At 40.6% G+C, this 18471-nt stretch overlaps 1 protein-coding gene across 1 annotated transcript in view; it reads left to right on the top strand.

Moving 5' to 3' along the window:
• Positions 1-3698: 3698 nt before the first annotated feature.
• The window catches only part of acsl1a (acyl-CoA synthetase long chain family member 1a), a 31754-nt gene continuing 16981 nt past the window's right edge, over positions 3699-18471 (top strand). Inside the window, exons 1-2 of the mRNA XM_080721083.1 lie at positions 3699-3728; positions 12787-12993. Of these exons, the coding sequence (XP_080577209.1) occupies positions 12799-12993 (195 nt within the window). The 5' untranslated portion in view covers positions 3699-3728; positions 12787-12798. The remainder of the gene's footprint in view (positions 3729-12786; positions 12994-18471) is intronic.

Raw genomic sequence — 18471 nt, forward strand, 5'->3', positions numbered from 1 at the left:
GCTGTGAAAGAAAGCGAGAAATAAAGAAGAATGCAGCTGGTGTGAACGTGCATTATTCCCCGTCACCTGCAAGATGGGTAGCCTGGAGACCCCTATTCATTTGCCTAATTTCGGTCAACTTAACAAACTTTGGAAGAAATTATACTGCCATTGTTATGAAGGGTGAAGCTTTCTGATCGAATTAACAGCATGTTTTGATCCGGTAAATGTCATTAGAAAGAAAGAAACAATCGCGTTTAAAGGGGCCTGGGTAATGCGCCAAGTGGAGACGCCAAAGCGCAAACTTCACAAAGGGGGCTAGTAAATGCCACAGGGGACTTTTGTACCCTCACATTGCTCAAGTTTTTTCCCCAACAAAGGGTATTATTTTATACTTGAATACATTTCATACAACAATTGCCTGTTTTCTTCAAACATATTTTCACAGCAAGGTTAACAACAGCTTTATTGTGTGCGCTCATTCTCACCAATTCAACTCGTTTCATGCGCCAAAACATTTCGCTTGGATACTTTTTTTCCATTGAGAACGTTTTAATCTTTAAAGTTCCACTGGGTTTTGATACATTTGATCCTGTAAGCAATGTTGAAGAATAAAGAGCAATAGAAATTGTTTAAATAAAAAAAGAAAGAAAAGAAAAGAAAGGCTCACAAGACATAAAGCGTTTGGAGAGTTTTATAGCGCCATGGAGCGAAAAGCGCAAGAGAGTAACGGGGGCATAAAATCCCATTACACGAGAAGTTTCTCTGTTGGCCTTTGAATATGAGGAAAATATTTTGCTTTTCATTAAGTTATATATTACCTTTTTTCTCCCAGATGTCATTAACCAATTAAACACTATAGCCTATTATTACCTCAGCGAATTAAACCGAATGACGCGTAATTATCCTATTCACAATTATTATGGGCTACTGTGATATCAAACCCCATATTTAAGTGCTAGTTAAGTACTAACGTTTTATACACACTTACACAAGACACTTTGTAATACTTTCATTAAATTAAAATTAGGTAATTTAAGCATAATCGTAAATTTAATTTACTTTGGGCACCAGCATACAGTAGACACTAGTATAGAACGTGTGAGGAATAACCTGCATGTGTAATTCTGTAAAAACTGTTATAGAGGGAGTTAACTAACACTTTTTCTCGGATTTGTTCATTTGACAAACTTTTAATTTAATAGATTTAGGAAATGCGCAGCCTATATGCCATGCGTATTTTAAGGGTTACCATTTTTAGTCTAGTGATTTAATTTATCCAGAAGGTCACGTGCATGCAGGCCGTGTAGGCTATACAGTAGGCCTACATTTCTGATTTAGTGTACTGGAATACACAACATAGGCTATAGCCATATATAGGCCTGTTCACATGCAGCTTTTCATAATGAACAGTGAACACATATCAAAGCAGACTGCTTCATTCAGGCCCAGTCAATCATTTAAAGTTTTCCCCATTCCTTAAACATCATTAAACCTTTGTGTATTTCAATTTGCACACATAAGAGTCAATGAGTGACAACACCAAATTGGGTTGGATTATCCAACCCATGAAGATGTTGATTTCTAACTTGGATAATATCAATCAACATCTTTATTTTGCTGCTTTGATTTAGACCTCATCATATGTTTGCTGCATGTCTGACCAGTTATTGCATGATTCATATGCTAATTTAGTGTAAAGATCTATATGGGATTAAAGGGGAAGAACCCAGACTAGCTTTTAAGATCAAGAAAATAATTATATAGCCTACATTATGTGTAGACCCAAATTAGTGAGAGACGTATTAGGCCTAATAGCACTGCTGCTCTGATGGTTACTATATAGCTGTCTTGTTTATAGAATAGCCTACACAAAATAAAACAAAATGTTAGTTTAGCCTAATATACTTATAGCCTATTCGTGATTGTTTGCCTGCAAACAATATTTTCAGATTAAACAGAGGATCAAATAATCATCTGGAATTTATGACTTGAAAACACAAAGTCCTATGTGTGCAAGTGTCAGCTATGTGACGCTGTGTTGTCAAGCGCTGCGCTCTGAACCGTGATGACCTTGGCGGGTCCCCGTGGTACAATCCTTTAGCTTGGCGCGCCACCCTCAGCCTGAGCTGCATCAGTTCACACGGCCCCCACTGAACTGATACAATTCTGACAGAGCTACACTGATTTAAATGCTAAGGATGTAGCAAACTATATAGAGGGTGCAGTGCATGCAGTAATAGGTTATTACTATTTTAAAAATCTAAAGTATTGATTAATAATCAACAGGCTAAACAAATAGTAAAAGATTAAGCTATTGTCAAACAATTAATTTAGGCTAGAAGTAGGCTACTGCATGAAATGCATTATGCAGATATGGGAAGCAGGACCACATGTTTTTTTACAATAAAATATCATACCCCAACCATACCCCATCATCAAGAAAAAAACAACATCTGTACAAAGAATTAAGTAGCATATATGACATATTTGCTAGTGAGATGATACTGTTGAGTAATGCTTTGGAAATAATGAAGGTTTCATAGTAATAGTTTGACATAATCATTTAAACTTGACTATGATATTCTTTGGGAATGGCAGTAGTTGTGATGTCAGGGTTTTGTGTATGTAGGCTCCCTCTTGTGGTAGGCGTGTGTATGTGTGAAGATTATAATTCTAACGTGTCATGTAGCCTAAACAGTATCATTTCATCCCTGCAGGAGACACAAACCACATCTGGGGTAACAGAAAACTAGTTCTACTTCAAGTCAATACACAATCATATATTCTATAGAGCATCTCAAGACCTAGAACTTAAACTCAATATAGATGCTAGCCTAGATTAGATTCTTCAGGGTCCTTTAACATTTTATTTTTTAGGCCTACTTAAAATGTATTTTGTTTTATTTTAATAGTAACACTTTTTGTTAATTGTATTTTATTTTGTGGCTGTGGCTATAATGATTATGTTATTTAAGAAAGTTGGGTCATTAAACATGACGTGGAAAAAAACATTAATGTGGCCTACTTTACACCAGATGGCACTGGCTAACCATAGTGATTGACTAATGGCAGTGGCACTATAAGTCTGCAGTGTGACTCAGAAGCTCTCATATTTTTGTGGGAAGGGGGGCGTTAACCTTTTGGACATAAAAAGTCTGTGCATTAGAAAAAGGTGGTCATAGTTATTTATTTATTTTCAGCAAAACAATCATGGGCTTATTTTCTCTACGTGCTCAACTCAACTAACACTAACACGTTTCTCTGTAACTTATAATTGCTGCCCCGTAATTATTTTATAAGTAGGCTATGCTGTAATTAAAAATAGTTATTTCGAGATAAGCTCATCATTAAAAATATTTGTTTCCTTCACATAGTTATTGTTTAGTTCCTCATTAACTAGGCCTACAATATTCCCCGTGAATAATAATGTATTAAAGGGATTATTTTATAAGCAGCCTATCCTAGCCTGACTACAAAATAATTACACCACAATTAGCAGACAGTTATCCGTTAACAAGCACTCTCTCGGTGTATCGGTTATTCGAAAAAATATTCACAACCGACATCGATGGCCACAAAACACTGTCCAATGACAACAGGCCTCTCAAACGCAACAGGAAAACACACTTGAGACCATCCCTGATTGGCTAAGCGTTCTACAAACGGAATACAATGCAGCCTGACGCGCTCCAGCCCCCTTAAAGATTTGGTGTGGTTCGAGCCCTTGGAACTGCCTCGCATCACAGGTTTGTTTGTTGCTCATTTTGCCGTTTCGCAGGTCTAATTGTTGTGCTCTTTCTTTTCCACGTAGTCTACGTGTTTGCGCGGAGTAGTAGGCCTGTTGCAAATGTACAGTGATTCGTGCTATTGCGCTCTACACATTAATCGGGGCTGCTTCTGTTCTGACGTTGTTGACAACCTATGATCAAGCCATGATGATGATGTATATAAATCAGACTTTTCCATCAGTCGCATCTATATAAGCTACGATAATAACGCCACAGCATGGGCCGTTAACCTAAACACTGAAAGTGCCATGAAGTTGATGCGCTGTGAATCAACACGTAGGCCTATATGTGATGTCCATCGTGCTCATTTACTGACAAACCCCCGCCAGTTGCGCACAAAGTTTCTCGTTAGCAGTGGTGGGAAAAAAGTACTCACATCTTGTACTTAAGTAAAAGTACCAATACTGCAATGTAGAAATACTCCGTTACAAGTAGACAAGTCCGGAATTCAAAATGTACTTGAGTAAAAGTACAAACGTATTGTATTGGCAGCAAAATATACTAGGCCTACTTTAAGCACCAAAAAGTGAAAGTTCAAAATGTTTGAAAATAGCCGATTTACAAGCTCACAGCGCGTCGCGACTGTGAGCTTATAGATCTGCTATTTTCAAATTAAATATCCTATGTATAAAATAGGGCTAAAAGTCGTTCATGTATGTTTTATAACATAATTGATATCTGTAGGCTATAGTAGCCTAACTAACGTTTCCAAAAAAAATACAGTATTTGCCTCTGTTTGGGATGTATAGTGGAGTAGAAGTAAAAGTAGTGGACATTGGAAATACTCAAGTAAAGTACAAATGCCTCAAAATCGTACTTAAGTACAGTACTTAAGTAAATGTACTTAGTTACTTCCCACTATACTGCTCGTTAATGCAAGGAGGTGGAAGACATGGCTGTGCATTAAAGCAGAGTTTGTGTGACATTCAGCTCTGTTTAGAAGGCGCTGGAAGTGGAAGTGTGTGTGCTACCACTTGGTATGCGTGTAATAGGCGACGGTTGATGCCTGCATTTAACTCCATATTGAATTAAAAGAAAACAACGAAACCATTGACAAATCAATGTATGTTGCGAAGGCGCCAGTCTCTGATAAACTTAAAGGTGTCTTGTTTTTGTTGCCAGCTTATCGATTATTATAAGTGTTATCACTGTTATGTTAATGTTTGTTTGTTTAGTTTGTATGCCATGTTTTCCGTTCTATTTTGGATTAAGTGGGTAGTTTCCAAAACTCTAGATTTTGGACGGAAGGGTGGTTTGAAGACCAAAGGCAGTACGAAGAGACACCACCATGTCATATTTGTGTGGCGTCTCAATGAGATTAAGAAAGTTGGCAGCTATGAAACAGAAACACCCCAAAGGAACTGTTGAATATGTGCTTATTTTACCTGTGTGACTGAAACACAAGTGACTGATAAATAATCATGGCGGGTTTTGGCACTGGATGTGCTGAATTCTTGTGTAAAGTGTAATAATACCTCCTGTCTGTGTATATAGGTCTATATTATATTTTGTTTTAATAAACGGACTATATAATATAAAGTTGTATAATGAAGTTCAAGCAGGAAGTGTGTTGTGTTCATGTTTAGACATGCCTAGCTATAGGATGGGTGGAACGAGATGGAGCAAAAGTAGGTCAGATGTGCACGTTTTATGGCAAAGATCCCATGACAGGAATCTGAGGAATGTAGCTTGAGTCTTAAGTTTTTGTTTGCCCCTCTAAAACATTTTTGGTTTTGAGTTATGCCTATAACTAAACTGTCTTCATTTTTGTTGGCTTGAGATCACTGCCTGTTTGCGCACCCCAAAACATTTTGTTCACATCCACAACAACTGCTACAGTAAATAGGTTTGTCCTTGTTTGTACTGATCCAGTGATTGTAAGCATCAATATGTAGCCTAATTGACATACTGTACCTTTATGGCAGATGCGTGAAGAATAGAATGTTCCTTTCAGTGTGGCTTCCCTTTCAGTGTGGCTTCCCAAGTGTATCTACACATTATACTTGCATGGTCCGGCTGAAATTTGAGCTATGTCATTTTTTTCCTGCATGAAAATCTATTGTGTGCATCATTACAATAGCCTTTGTTCTTTCTATACAGTAGCATGCTGTAGGCTCTATTCTTTATCCATCTTATTCGTGGGTGTCATGTATTGCACAATGGAGCTGTAATCTATATTAAACTCCATGAAAAACAAAAACGATGTAATACGTGTGATGATGATAATATTAATAAGCATGAACCCTATATATGATATGATTTGTATAGTTGCCAGATAATCCAGTAATGGTTTTCATCAGAAGGAACTACTCTTTAAAGTATTACTAGACAGTTTTCCTGTCAAGAAAAACACAGTCTGTGTGAGGCTGTGTCATGATGTTGTGACGCTGCAGCCAGTCTGTGTGTCTGTCTTGGGGTTACTAACGGACGAAAGCCTCAGGCCAGCGCATGTAAGCCTGCCATTATTTACACAACACTTCCTAGTCAACTGTGTCTTTGACCTGCCAGCCACTGTGAAAAAGGAAGTTGGCTCGCGTGTGTAAGATTAAGAAAGGAAAAGTATTTGCTTGGAGTATTCGTCGTAATGTATATATTTTATTGTTAAATGTTTTCATTTTCTGGTGCTTGCTTGCCAGCTACTAATTCAGTGCCTTTGTAATTCAAAGAATTATTGTATCGCTCTTTGAAAATAACCGATTTTCAAGAGAAAAATTACATGTTTGTAGTTTTGCATAAGTGCAAGTAAAAGTGTGTGCTAGCAAACCTTACTCATATGCTTAGTAAACTCTAATGATATTGGTCTTTAAAAAAAGAGAGAGAGAGATTCATGACACTCATCACCTGAAAAAGCAGAATGAAAATTCCAAATTTCTATTTCTAATTAAAAATGTATTTGCAATCCTGTGTTTATTCAATTTATTTGGACAACAACAATAGGAAAAACCTTAATTTAAGGCTACTGCCTCAATGTTAATGCTCGTAAGGGTGTGCAGATGGGAGTATGTTTGAATTCTCACTCATTTCAACGCTTGCATTTTGCACAGTGGTATATAAATGGCACTCGTCGTATAGAAATGACACCAGCAGTCAAGTGTCATTCTTGAGGTCATTTCAACACTTGCACTGTGTGTAGCAGATGATGAATGACCTTTGCTCCACTTTAGAGATCCCACACTCCACCCATCCCCATACACGACTCAGTCTGCACTCATGTGACCAACAGTGCAGGTCTCTCGTCTCTGTTTGGACACAGTCTTGCCAAGCAAGGTCATCCTTTGTGTCCAAAGCAAAGATGGAATTGGGGGTGGGGTGGAACGAGTTGTGCATTGAGCTAGGGCTGTCACGATATGACATTTTACATGACGATTAATTGTCACTCAAATAATTGGCGATTAACGATTTAATTGTGTTTTTTGTCGTTGATAATTACATTTCTGTTTGGCTTTTAGGCTTTGAAGTTGTACATGGTAGATATGACACATAACCTACATATACAAAGACATTACTGACATATTTGACAACTTACTACTTAAAAAATAACTTTGATAGTGGAAATAGCCGATCTACAAGCTCACAACGTGCCGCGATGCGACGCGTTGTGAGCTTGTAGATCTGCTATTTCCACTATTTCGGACATTTTTCAACATTCACGATTATGACGATTATGACAAAATAATTGCGATAATGTCAAATAATCACGATTAGACGATTATGTAATAATTGTGACAGCCCTACATTGAGCCCAGATTTTCATCTGGAAAAACGTGATGTTGAAGAGGTGCAAACCCCATAGCCTGGGGCCAGCCTAGATACTAATGCATCTAGCTAACTAACTGCAGTACCTACCTTGTTTTAACATGGCTGGGATGTCTAGCTCCAGCTAGGCTACAAACCCCAAATCAATGAGCAATTATTCAAATGTTGACCTACCCTTCTTCTTGGAGCGTGCTGTGCTATTTGTAGGACTGTTGAATTATCAATGAGATATTGGCAACCGAACTCTCAACAGGATCTTGTTAGATCTGCTGATTGATTTATGATATATGGATGTCATATATGGATGTCTAAATGTAAACCAAGGGTTGTTATTCCCAGTTCCACATTAGACCAAATCACAACTTAATAATGTTACATTCAGTGCAGTTAATAATTGCTCTTTGTTTTTAGGACCATAACATTTTAGCATGATATGTGGGTCCTTGTCATAGACTGAGTTCCTTTTTTCTTTACTCTTTTATTCTTTATTATTTTATAATTATACTTGTGAATTGATGCTGCCGGTAACGGTTGCATAACCTTTTCCAATGTGTAGAAAATAATATGTTTTATGGGAATGTGTTCTTAATTGTCTATGACAATACAGTAAGCATGATATGCATTTTAGGTGTAGCCGAACTGGACTGAGAAGAAAGAGTTGATGAGATTATGATGGGTAATTTAGTTGGCGAATTCGCTGATCCTGGAGAGGTTGGGATTAAGTTAAGTATGTTTAAGGACCCTAGTGCTAATCCCCCATTCGGCAGGCAGTAATAACAAGCTTCAGTGGATCAGAAGGCTTTTAAATTGACTCTCAACACCCTAGTTGACAATCTCTATAATCTCAGGAACAGGCCCTACTTAACTCAGATTTTCAGATGTACAGTAGCCGATTTAGTTTTTCCTGTCCTTCTCGCAAACATTATTTGCAAGTCTCCTTAGCTAGTATGCAGTAGTTTACACTGTATAATATAGGTGGATTTACAAGCCTTGTTATAGATAACATAATTGTTTTATGATTGCATTTAGGCCATCATTTATCAGCTACAGTCTGACCCTCGTTTGAGTGTCTGATTTTGTAACTTCCCCTCTTGGGATTGTGGTGACTGACTGTTGAGCAAAGTGTGCTTCCATCCTTAACTGCTGGCTGATCTGTATTCTTGATGTTCTGCTTTGTGTCAAACCGATCAGCTTGGTTTCTCCCCTTCTCTCTCCCCCCCCCCCCCCCCCCCCCCTTTCCACAGTCTTGTGTTTGCTGTCGAGTGGGGTGACTGGCAGGCTAGCACTGCCATTGGCTTGTCACCCTCCCAGGCCAAGTATGGAGAGTGGTGGTGGTGGTGTTGGGGGAGGGCTGCGAGGGTTACCTTTCGCCTCAAACCACTCACACTGCTGACCATGTGACACCCATGGCATGTCCCCACTCTTGGCCAGCTGACAGAAACACATGAGCACACACAAGTGTGCTTGTGTGTACACATTACAAGTGTATATATTGCATACAATCTGTTTGTAGGGTGGTTCTTCATACATAGGTGATTGCACTCGATATTGCACGTAATATTAGTTACTTCAAGAATTAATGCCTCTTCAGTATTTAGTGCATATTACTGGTGTTTATATTCCACATGTTATTGATAAAGTTGTCTCAGATATTTTATGGCTACATTTGCGTAGCAGCATTCCAAGGAGTTTTATTATTTGGGAAATTACAATTTTGTTATCACTCAACTCTATGAACAAGCTTTATTTAGTATCATGGACTTCCTGGTGTCTGCACAGTTGATAAATAATCCCTCAGTATAACTAACCCTTTTTACATGCATAAAGAGAGTAGAAACATTGGCATGGAAGCAGAAGGATAGAGGCATCAGCAAATGCTGCATTTCCTAAATTCACTAGAGTTGAAAAAACTCAAAACTTGAAAGGATCCTGACTATTGGTTATACGATGATATGATTTATGTTGTAACTTAATACCCAGTTCAGTCGATTCATTGATGTCCTGTGGGTTTGGATTACATTGTGGGATTGAATGAACATACTCTCTGAATTGTGCTCTAGTGACTGGCTTAGTGTTGCTGTCTTATGCACCTGTATTTTTGTTTGGAAGGGGGTGTGTTCTGCTATTCATAGTGTGAGAAAATCAGAGGTCTATTAGAGGTTAGTTCAAGACCCTTCTATGAACTGCTGCTACACAGAGCCTTAAAGACACCTATTCTTCTTTCCTTTCTCCTTTGGCTAGATTTTTAATTCTCAGTATCAGCTTTACTGTATTATTATATACCATATGTAAGTATATTTTTGATTCACTTCTAAATTTGGATGCATGATATATACAGTAGTAGGACCTACTAAATCAATATTCAAGTTGCATCGCTTTACGCCTTTTGTCTTATACTGTAACAGACCGATAATTGGAACGCTCATCATTTCATCAGTGTTGACACCTGAAGCTTATATTGTGAAACTTTTACACAGGTTTGGCCTGAGTGATATGGTGACATGATAACCTATTTATTTATTTACTTTTATTTGACTTTAACAATTTCCAAATTGTCTCATTGACATAATCTCATTGTTTTGCTTATCTATTTATAAAATCAGTGCAAGTTTAGAAATGTTTCCCAGGCCATTTGCCACATTTTCTACAGAATTTGGTTGTAGTTGGTGCGAAGCCCATCTGCCGTAGTCTTGGTGATAATAATAGAAGTGGGTCGTTTTTGAGGTTGTGCACTACTGTTACCTTTCACACTTGAGTTCAAATGAGGTGATAATTACGCAATACTGCTCACGCACGCACGCACGCACGCACGCACGCACGCACGCACGCACGCACACACACACACACACACACTGCATTTGTGTGTGTGTCACACACACACACACACACACACACACACACACACACACACACACACACACACACACACACACACACACACACACACACACACACACACACACACACACTCTGCATTTGTGTGTGTGTGTGTGTCCACAATATTGAACATTCTTTCATGGGCACTGCAGGATTGGAATGAGGACAGGTGTTTTATAACATAAAGATGGACCTCCTTCAGGCATCTGAAATGCCTGTAGAAGGTCTATTGACCGAAACCTTGCCTAAAGTTGTCCTACTTGAAAGTTGTGTTCAAGTATAGACGGTGTGCTAGACGGTCCCTGCCTACGCACCCATCTCTGAGCTGATCAGTTGGGCATAAGACCGTGCTTTTTCCAGTATTGTCAAATCTAACACATACTCGGTAAATCCTCCGTGTTCATTTAATTCTGAGATTGTTCAAATGGAACCAAAATGCACTGTGCAAATGAAGAAACAACCTCATATAACTGGTCCTCGACTCCTCGTGAATGTTCAATATGGTAATATTTTTGTCTACTTGCCTGGTCTGTGTCTGAGGAGGGCTGTGGGCAGTTCACACACCCAACCTAGCAGTGACATCATCGAAGGGGAATCCAAGCTAATAGAAACCGCAGGCTTTCTGTTCCTGGAAAGTTGGCACGCTATAATAGATGCCATTGTTCTCTTTTCTCATTAATAAAAAAAAAGTTTGAATTATTTTTTAAATAACCCAACCCGCCTACCGATGATGTCACTGGTAGGTGAGTTTGAACTGCCCACATCCCTCCTCTGAGACACCGACAAAGTAGACAAAACTTTGACCGTATTAAACATCAGTGAGGACCAGTTACAGTATATGAAGACAGATTGAAAATGGGCGAAGTCCTCCTTTAAAATAAGTAATGGTGAATCCTGTAAACCTTTACACAATGTGCTGCTCTACTAACTTTAGAGTAGAACGGAGCCCTGAGGCTTCCATATGCACCGTAAAAACAGGAGATTCCAGTGAGCTCATTTTCAAAGCATTCCAAGCAGGAAGTCTCACTTCCCTGAATCCCCACAAAAGACAGATGTGGCTTTGGTTCCTGGTGTCCTGATAGCGCCATGGAGATTTGTGTCTTGAACTTCAGTCGGTAATGATTTAGTCTCATATTTCCTTCCCCAGTCAAATTTCAAGTGCAGGGCTGTTGACTAGCACGACACTATTGTCTTTTTGAAGAAATGGAAACCAGTAAGACTCCCTAATCGGGAGATAAGCGACTGTCATGTCGCATACACAAACTTTAGAAGGCAATCGTAGGCAATCAGGAGGGAATATGGGAAATGGGACAGGTCCATGTTGATGAGATGACTTTAGAGATACTGTGTACCGCTTTGCGTGATTTTAGGGCAAAATCTGTAGGAGCAGTGTCTAAAAATGTGTTTTGCAAAAATCAGCCTGATGGTGGCGCTAGAAGAGGGGCATGTGAGAAATCAGGGCTGGAGGTTGTGATTTGACAGCCAAGGAGTGTGTGTGCAATGTTTGGCATGGATTGAGGCAACGACGGTGGAGGAGATAAGAGTAGGGCCTCCGCGTCATCAGTGCCCACACCCTAGGTGGGGTTGGCGATAGGGCCTTTCTGTGTGGAGTTTGCATGTTCTCCCCGTGTCTCCTAGGGTTGATACCCTCACAAAAACATGCACGTAATCCTGGTCTCAATAATGCCTCCCCCTGGCCAGCCGGGGCGCCTGATGGAGGGGAAAGGAACTGGTTGGAATAACGTGTTCCTTCCACGCGCTACGTCCAAACCAGGGAAATCTCCACTGTCAGGTGAATAGAAGCAACTTGGACTCCTCATGCATAGAAGGAAGCATGGGGTCAGTCCGTTGTCTCCCCAGGCACGGCAGAGGGAGAGCAGAGCCCAGGATTACATAGGCAATTAGCACTGGGTGAAAAAATGGGTTACAAAATTGTGGGATAAAAATTATAAAAAAAGAGTAGGGCCAAAGGTGTGACATGAAGTGACGGACAGAGGGACAGCCGGTGGCGCTTTTCATAGTAACTTGTGACCTGACAGTCGCAATCAAATGTATGATCAACATGACGACATGATGGTATACATTCCAGACACTAGACACAGTTGGTTCTTGTAGGTGTTTCTTAGAAATTGTTCTCTGTAATTGAAACATCATATCTGTCTAAATGTTAAAGGACAGGCAGCGCTGCTCTAAATGGGTCATATTGTGTGATGGAACACGTTTCTGTCACTGCCAATGCCATGCTTCTTGACTTTCTATGCAGCAAGGCTGCAGCTGTGGAAATTATGGCGAGGAAAAAAGAAACTGCAGCTGACGGCTTTTTACCTTGAGCGGCCCCTCATCTTCTCCTCCCTCTCCTATCTTCTCCTCCCTCTTCCAACAGCACAGAGAAGCCATGCAGGCTCAGGAAGTCCTGAGGCAGCTGCGGATTCCCGAGCTGGACGACTTTCGGAACTATGTGCGGAACTTGCCCACCAATGCCTTAATGGGCATGGGCGCCTTCGCTGCCATCACCACCTACTGGTACGCCACCCGGCCCAAAGCCCTCAAACCACCTTGTGACTTGACGATGCAGTCCGTGGAAGTGCAGGTAAGATGTTCTCTTCTGTTGCACAACATGCAAAACATTCTACGTTTGTGTTCAATCCTATTGCCACACCTTTAAAACTGGGGCAATGTTTAAAGGTAGGGTAATTGATTTTCTTTGGTTAAAATAAGTGTTAAATAGCTCTATATTCTGTTAGTACCCAGTAGCAGGAGTCTCCATGTCTCTCCAGCTCTATGTTAAACAGAAAATGCATTTTCAGGTTGGGATACCAATGTTATCCATTCAGGATAGAGAACTCAGTCAGGATACAGATTAAACAATTGAATTGGATGGGTACTCTCTCCTGATTGGCTAGAGGTTTGTCACCTATATGAAAATGTATTTTCTGGTTATTTAAGAGCTGAAGAGACAAGGAGATCCCTTTGACTGAACAAACACACTATGGCAAGGATTACCATAAGAATATAGTGTTTTAACCCTAAACTATCACTTACCCTACCTTTTAAACATGCATGTTTTGGTAAGCCATCAGTTGCTAATATTCCTAGTTTCCTGATGTCTGTATTCCCAAGGTTTCTCTTTAGCAGTTGGTAACACTATTGCATACATCTTGCTTACGTCTTAAATTTTTTCAGACGTTATGAGTCACATTTTTATTTACTTTTAGTTTTTTAGTTTCTATTAGGCTAAATGTAAAAACGTGGTAAACTTGACTCACTGTCTCCATTCCTGGTATCTTATACTGTGTTCTCTCCGTGTGTAGGAGTATACAGTACATGTGTGAGTACTTATGTGTTTACTTCTAAAAGCACTTGCACGCAGAGCACATTCCTTTCAGCCATCATGGTTTTAATCACCGTAACTAGCCTACTTAAAAACTATGAACACGTAAGCCCACTGGCACCAAGTAATAGACGCTGTGAAACGGAACTACAACTTTTGCAGTTCATGCTATGCTTTGTTCACTATTTTCACAAAAAACATCTGTTTTAGTCAAATTCCAAGTCATGTGCGGTTCAAACTATGTCACACCGTTCGCTTGCCAAGACTTGTCTAGTCTGTGCAATGTGCTTTGCTGCCTGCTGGCCTGTTGTTTCCCTGAGAACAGTGCTATAGTTACACTGGTACACATTTTGTTTTAAAAGTCAAATTTTGAAAATCTTCAGAAAGTGCTATTCAAATCTGCACATGCTAAAGAACCGAACACGCCATACGTTATGTGCATTGAAGAAAAGGATCTGCTGAAAAAAGAAGGGTTTTTCTTTTTCATATATGTGTTTTGGACCCAAATCCGAATTCTATCTTCTATTGTATTCTGATCAAGGAGAACTGACCATTAAGCCCCTTGCACACACAATCAGTTTTATTAACACAACCTCCACCAAGCTCACAACGTGTCAAGGTGCAACACGTTGTGAGCTTGTAGATCAGCTATTTCTGTTACTTCTGGGTGACACAAAGTAGGGCATTGATTTCCGACATATGGCGATACAAGGTTTCTGTCCGACCGTGGTGATAAAGTACATAGAAGCAATGAACTGACCCCGAATACGATAAGAGTCTCTTATCAGCTGTCAAATGGCCAGAGTATTGCCTACTGGTTATACAGAGGTCATTTAGGTCATATTGTAGACCAGACCAGACCAGTACATCAGCACGTGTGCGTGATCATTGGATCGTTGTCTCAATAACAAGCAGGTGGTCAGACTGGTCACAAGTCAAGACGACCTGCCTTACCTTAAAAAATGGCTAGTGGCTAAAAAAAGTCGATGCAGAATGCTTGGTTTTCAACACAAATTGGACTGCTAAGTATTTTTCTACCACTTGTTGTGGTCACATGTTCAGATACTGGATTCTGATTGGCTTAAAACAGTGGTAAATCAGTCAACAACCTTGAGTTGGCTCATGGACCCCGCCCACTGAAACAATTAATGATTGTAACTAAATAACCTTGCAAGTTACAACTGTGTTTTCTTTCATTTATATGGTAGACGTGGTAGAAAAGCAATTTACCATTCGAGGGTCGTTCACCTCTTGCCACAACCCTGAAACGGTGGTAAATCAGCCAACAACCCACTCCCTCTCATGGTAAATGGCCTACATTTAAGTCGGAGGTAAATCTGTGTGTTTAGTTTGCAGGGAGCACATCTTGCGGGGAGCACTGCCTTTTGGCCCGGGCCCTCCACAATATTTTCTGTTGTTCATGTGGCCCCATGGAAAAGTTACATTGGTTACATGTTTAGTGCATTTCCTTTAATGGACAGTAGTATCCTTCTTGATACTACAAAGGGCAAATCAATGTATTTTAGTGTTTTAGAGTTTAATTCCATAGGTATTTTAATTTGATTGTTGTTGCTAATGGTAATACCGCCACAATCCCTGCATGAAACATTCCATTTCCATACTAGAACGAAAAAAAACAACATTACATGGCCCAAGGTCACAGGGGTTTCGCAACATCATACCCCTTGCTCAGGTGACCCAGCCGGGGTGATCACGTCCCGAATTTACGTCCCTGTAGCAGTGTAGCTATCCACGATCTAGCCTCGGGATCCAGGCATTTCATTCAAGAAAGAAAAAGCCTGGGCAAAGCCCCCAGTAACTGTGGCTCAGCCAATCACAAGCCGCGGTCATCAAGGCATCGCCTACTGACACTATAGTGTTGGTGTCTGTAGTGCAGAGGGGCTCACATGAAAATGTATTTTAATGTATTTTAATTGTAATTTTGCGTAAATAAAATATATATATATCCGTTCGGATATCTTATTTTACGTCAATACCGTTCATGTGAACTGGTTTGTTTATGCTCATTCATTGTAATTATCAAAATTGCTATCTAGTTTTCCACCGCGGCACCGAATTTTCAATGCGAGCAGAGCAGAACAGCTGACGGAGGGGAGCAGACAGAGGGGGGTGGGAGAGGGGACGCGGACACAGAGATCGGTGAACAAATGCTATTGGCCGGATTGATACTCCGGGCTGTATCCCCACCCTTCTGAACCATGAACTGCTTGCGCTCAATCAGGGTACCCACGATCAGTCCCTTTAGGGAAAGACAGGGCCACACACTCCGCTGCTCCGGAACTACTCTGCCGAGACTGGGAGGGGCAATCTGGCGCGTGGAAGGACCAGACTCTGTGGGTTGACTCCTGGCCGGGCTCCTCCTACGTCTCACCAGGTCCACTCCTGCTCTCACCAGGTCTAGGACCTGTGCGTAGCACCAGACTCTCAGTACCAAACATTTAATTCAGGAGCAGTGGGTTCCTGAGCCGCTAGCAGCTAGACTGGCCCTCCAAAAGGCCTCACTGTGGGTTTGTTGGGCCTCTTCCTCACAGAAGACCCAGGCTGGGGCACCAACCCATACTGCTCCCGGGTGCCGTCTACATTCCGGCTGTCACCCGTCTCTCCGGTGGCCACCAGACTATTTCTGGTTGTCATGTAGTCTATTCCTATATAAATAGAATAACTAGAAAAAAAAATGTTGCATGGATGCACCTAGGACGTATCCTCAGTGATGTAGCCAAGGTCATTGGGGTTTCGGGTCTCGCAACATCATACCCTTCGCTCAGGTGACCCAGCTGGGGCGATCCAAGTCCCGACTTGACGTCCCAGTAGCTACCCACGATCAGTCCCATTAGGGGAAGACGGGGCCACACACTCCGCTGCTCCAGAACTACTCTGCTGAGACTGGGAGGGGCTACAGTATACACTGTTTTTGTTACTGTAACTATTTAAGTTATGTATTGTGGATCTTAAGTAATATCCAGCAAATCTTTGCACCTCTGTAATGGCATTTTTTAATAAACCTGATCACTCACAAAGGTGGGATTTCCCACCACAAGTATGACATACAGTATAGTATGCAAAATAACCACTGTGTGTGTGCACATGGTCCTATTGCTTGAATAGATCATTGGTAAAAATGCTTGAGGAGCACAGTTGAAACCACCCTGCCCTGAGGCGTCTTTTTTGATAATGAGTGAGCATGCAGGTCACAGTGCCTCTCCATTTGTGTTCAATGTGTCTGGTTTGTGACAGTCCGGTTTAATTACAGGCAGAGAGAGACAAGCACTATGGAAAAGACCTTCAGGTGCTGTTAATTTATTGGCACAGGTAGCAAACGGAACAACACACAGTCTTCCGAAGCATTATACAGTGCAAAACGGAAACAGATGTGCCTCTTATAGAGACCATGTGTGAGACATCTTAAGCGTAAACACAGTAATTAAAAGACACAAGTTACAAGAAAGGAAGTTCTACCACAAATCATATTACATGTTACATACAATAAAATGTATTCTGGAAAAGAAAGTAAAATCATATGAAAAATATAAAATCATAACAGAGAAATGTATCTCCACACTATCCAAAATGTGCACAACACAACTACAAAGCAATTGCATGTTACAGTGACAAATAGAACCTGCAGATGGACAAGTACAGTGGGCATATATCCAGCCTCTCTTGGAGAGAGGACAACACATTCCTTCAGCTGTAAAATCTGGCCCAAGCTGTTCAGTTTAACCCTCTGGCGTCTGGCATTTTGTTTTAAAATAAAAATGACTATTCCTTTTCCTGGTAAGGCCGACTTTAAGGATGTACTCAAACAAATGTTCGTTCCGACATAGTAACACTACATCTCACTAGCTCATTTTAGTGTTTTCAAACGCATACCTGTTGCTACATTCAGTGCATTGCCACCTGTCATGCACAGTTGCATACTACACTTTAAAAATGTCACCACTTTAGTGTGGGCTGGCAGGAATGGAGACCTTTTGAAAATGGATGATGCAGGCACCCAAATTTGTTGAATATCAGTGGTTAACTCAACGTTGACAACTAATTACAGACATTACTGATCTTGTTGTCTACTATTGAAGCTGTTGTGTACAAGCTACATGTTACAATGCTACTACTGCCTACATGCACAGGAGGCACCCTATTGGACTACATCTGCATGTGGGTAGGAGCAACAACAGAAATGAGGGCATCTGTGGTGGATGTAGCCTACTTAATTTCATGAATGACTTGGTTGTTACAGAATACAGACAGTGCCTGAATTGGGTAGAGTACCAGTTCTGCTCACTTTTGCCCCCCTGAACAGCCTTATTACATATAATTATACGTATAATTATGTACAGTACCACCACAATCTAGTTACTCATGTTGGAATTCATTGCCAATTCCACATTGCCCCAGTGCACATAGCAGGATAGGATGTCACCTTAAAGTGTAGGCTAGAACGTTTTCCACAAGCATAATGACATTCGTGTATCATCTGAATTTGTTCTTTGGTATGAGGAAAATGAAAACGAGGGAACTGGGAAGTTGATCATGATGATCAAACGGGACAACAGCCAAAACACATCTCCAACAGCACACATCTTAACACCGCTACATTAATGACGGCATGCGATGCATCACTGCAGTGCAATGCAGTGCCAGTACTAGTTATGTTCTGTAGTAAACTTTAGGCAGCAGCACAGCATATTAGATTCATTACTCACCTGCTAAAGTAAG

The sequence above is a fragment of the Nannobrachium achirus genome, assembly GCF_963921795.1.
Source record: "Nannobrachium achirus genome assembly, chromosome: 3".
In the NCBI taxonomy this organism is placed as follows: domain Eukaryota; kingdom Metazoa; phylum Chordata; class Actinopteri; order Myctophiformes; family Myctophidae; genus Nannobrachium; species Nannobrachium achirus.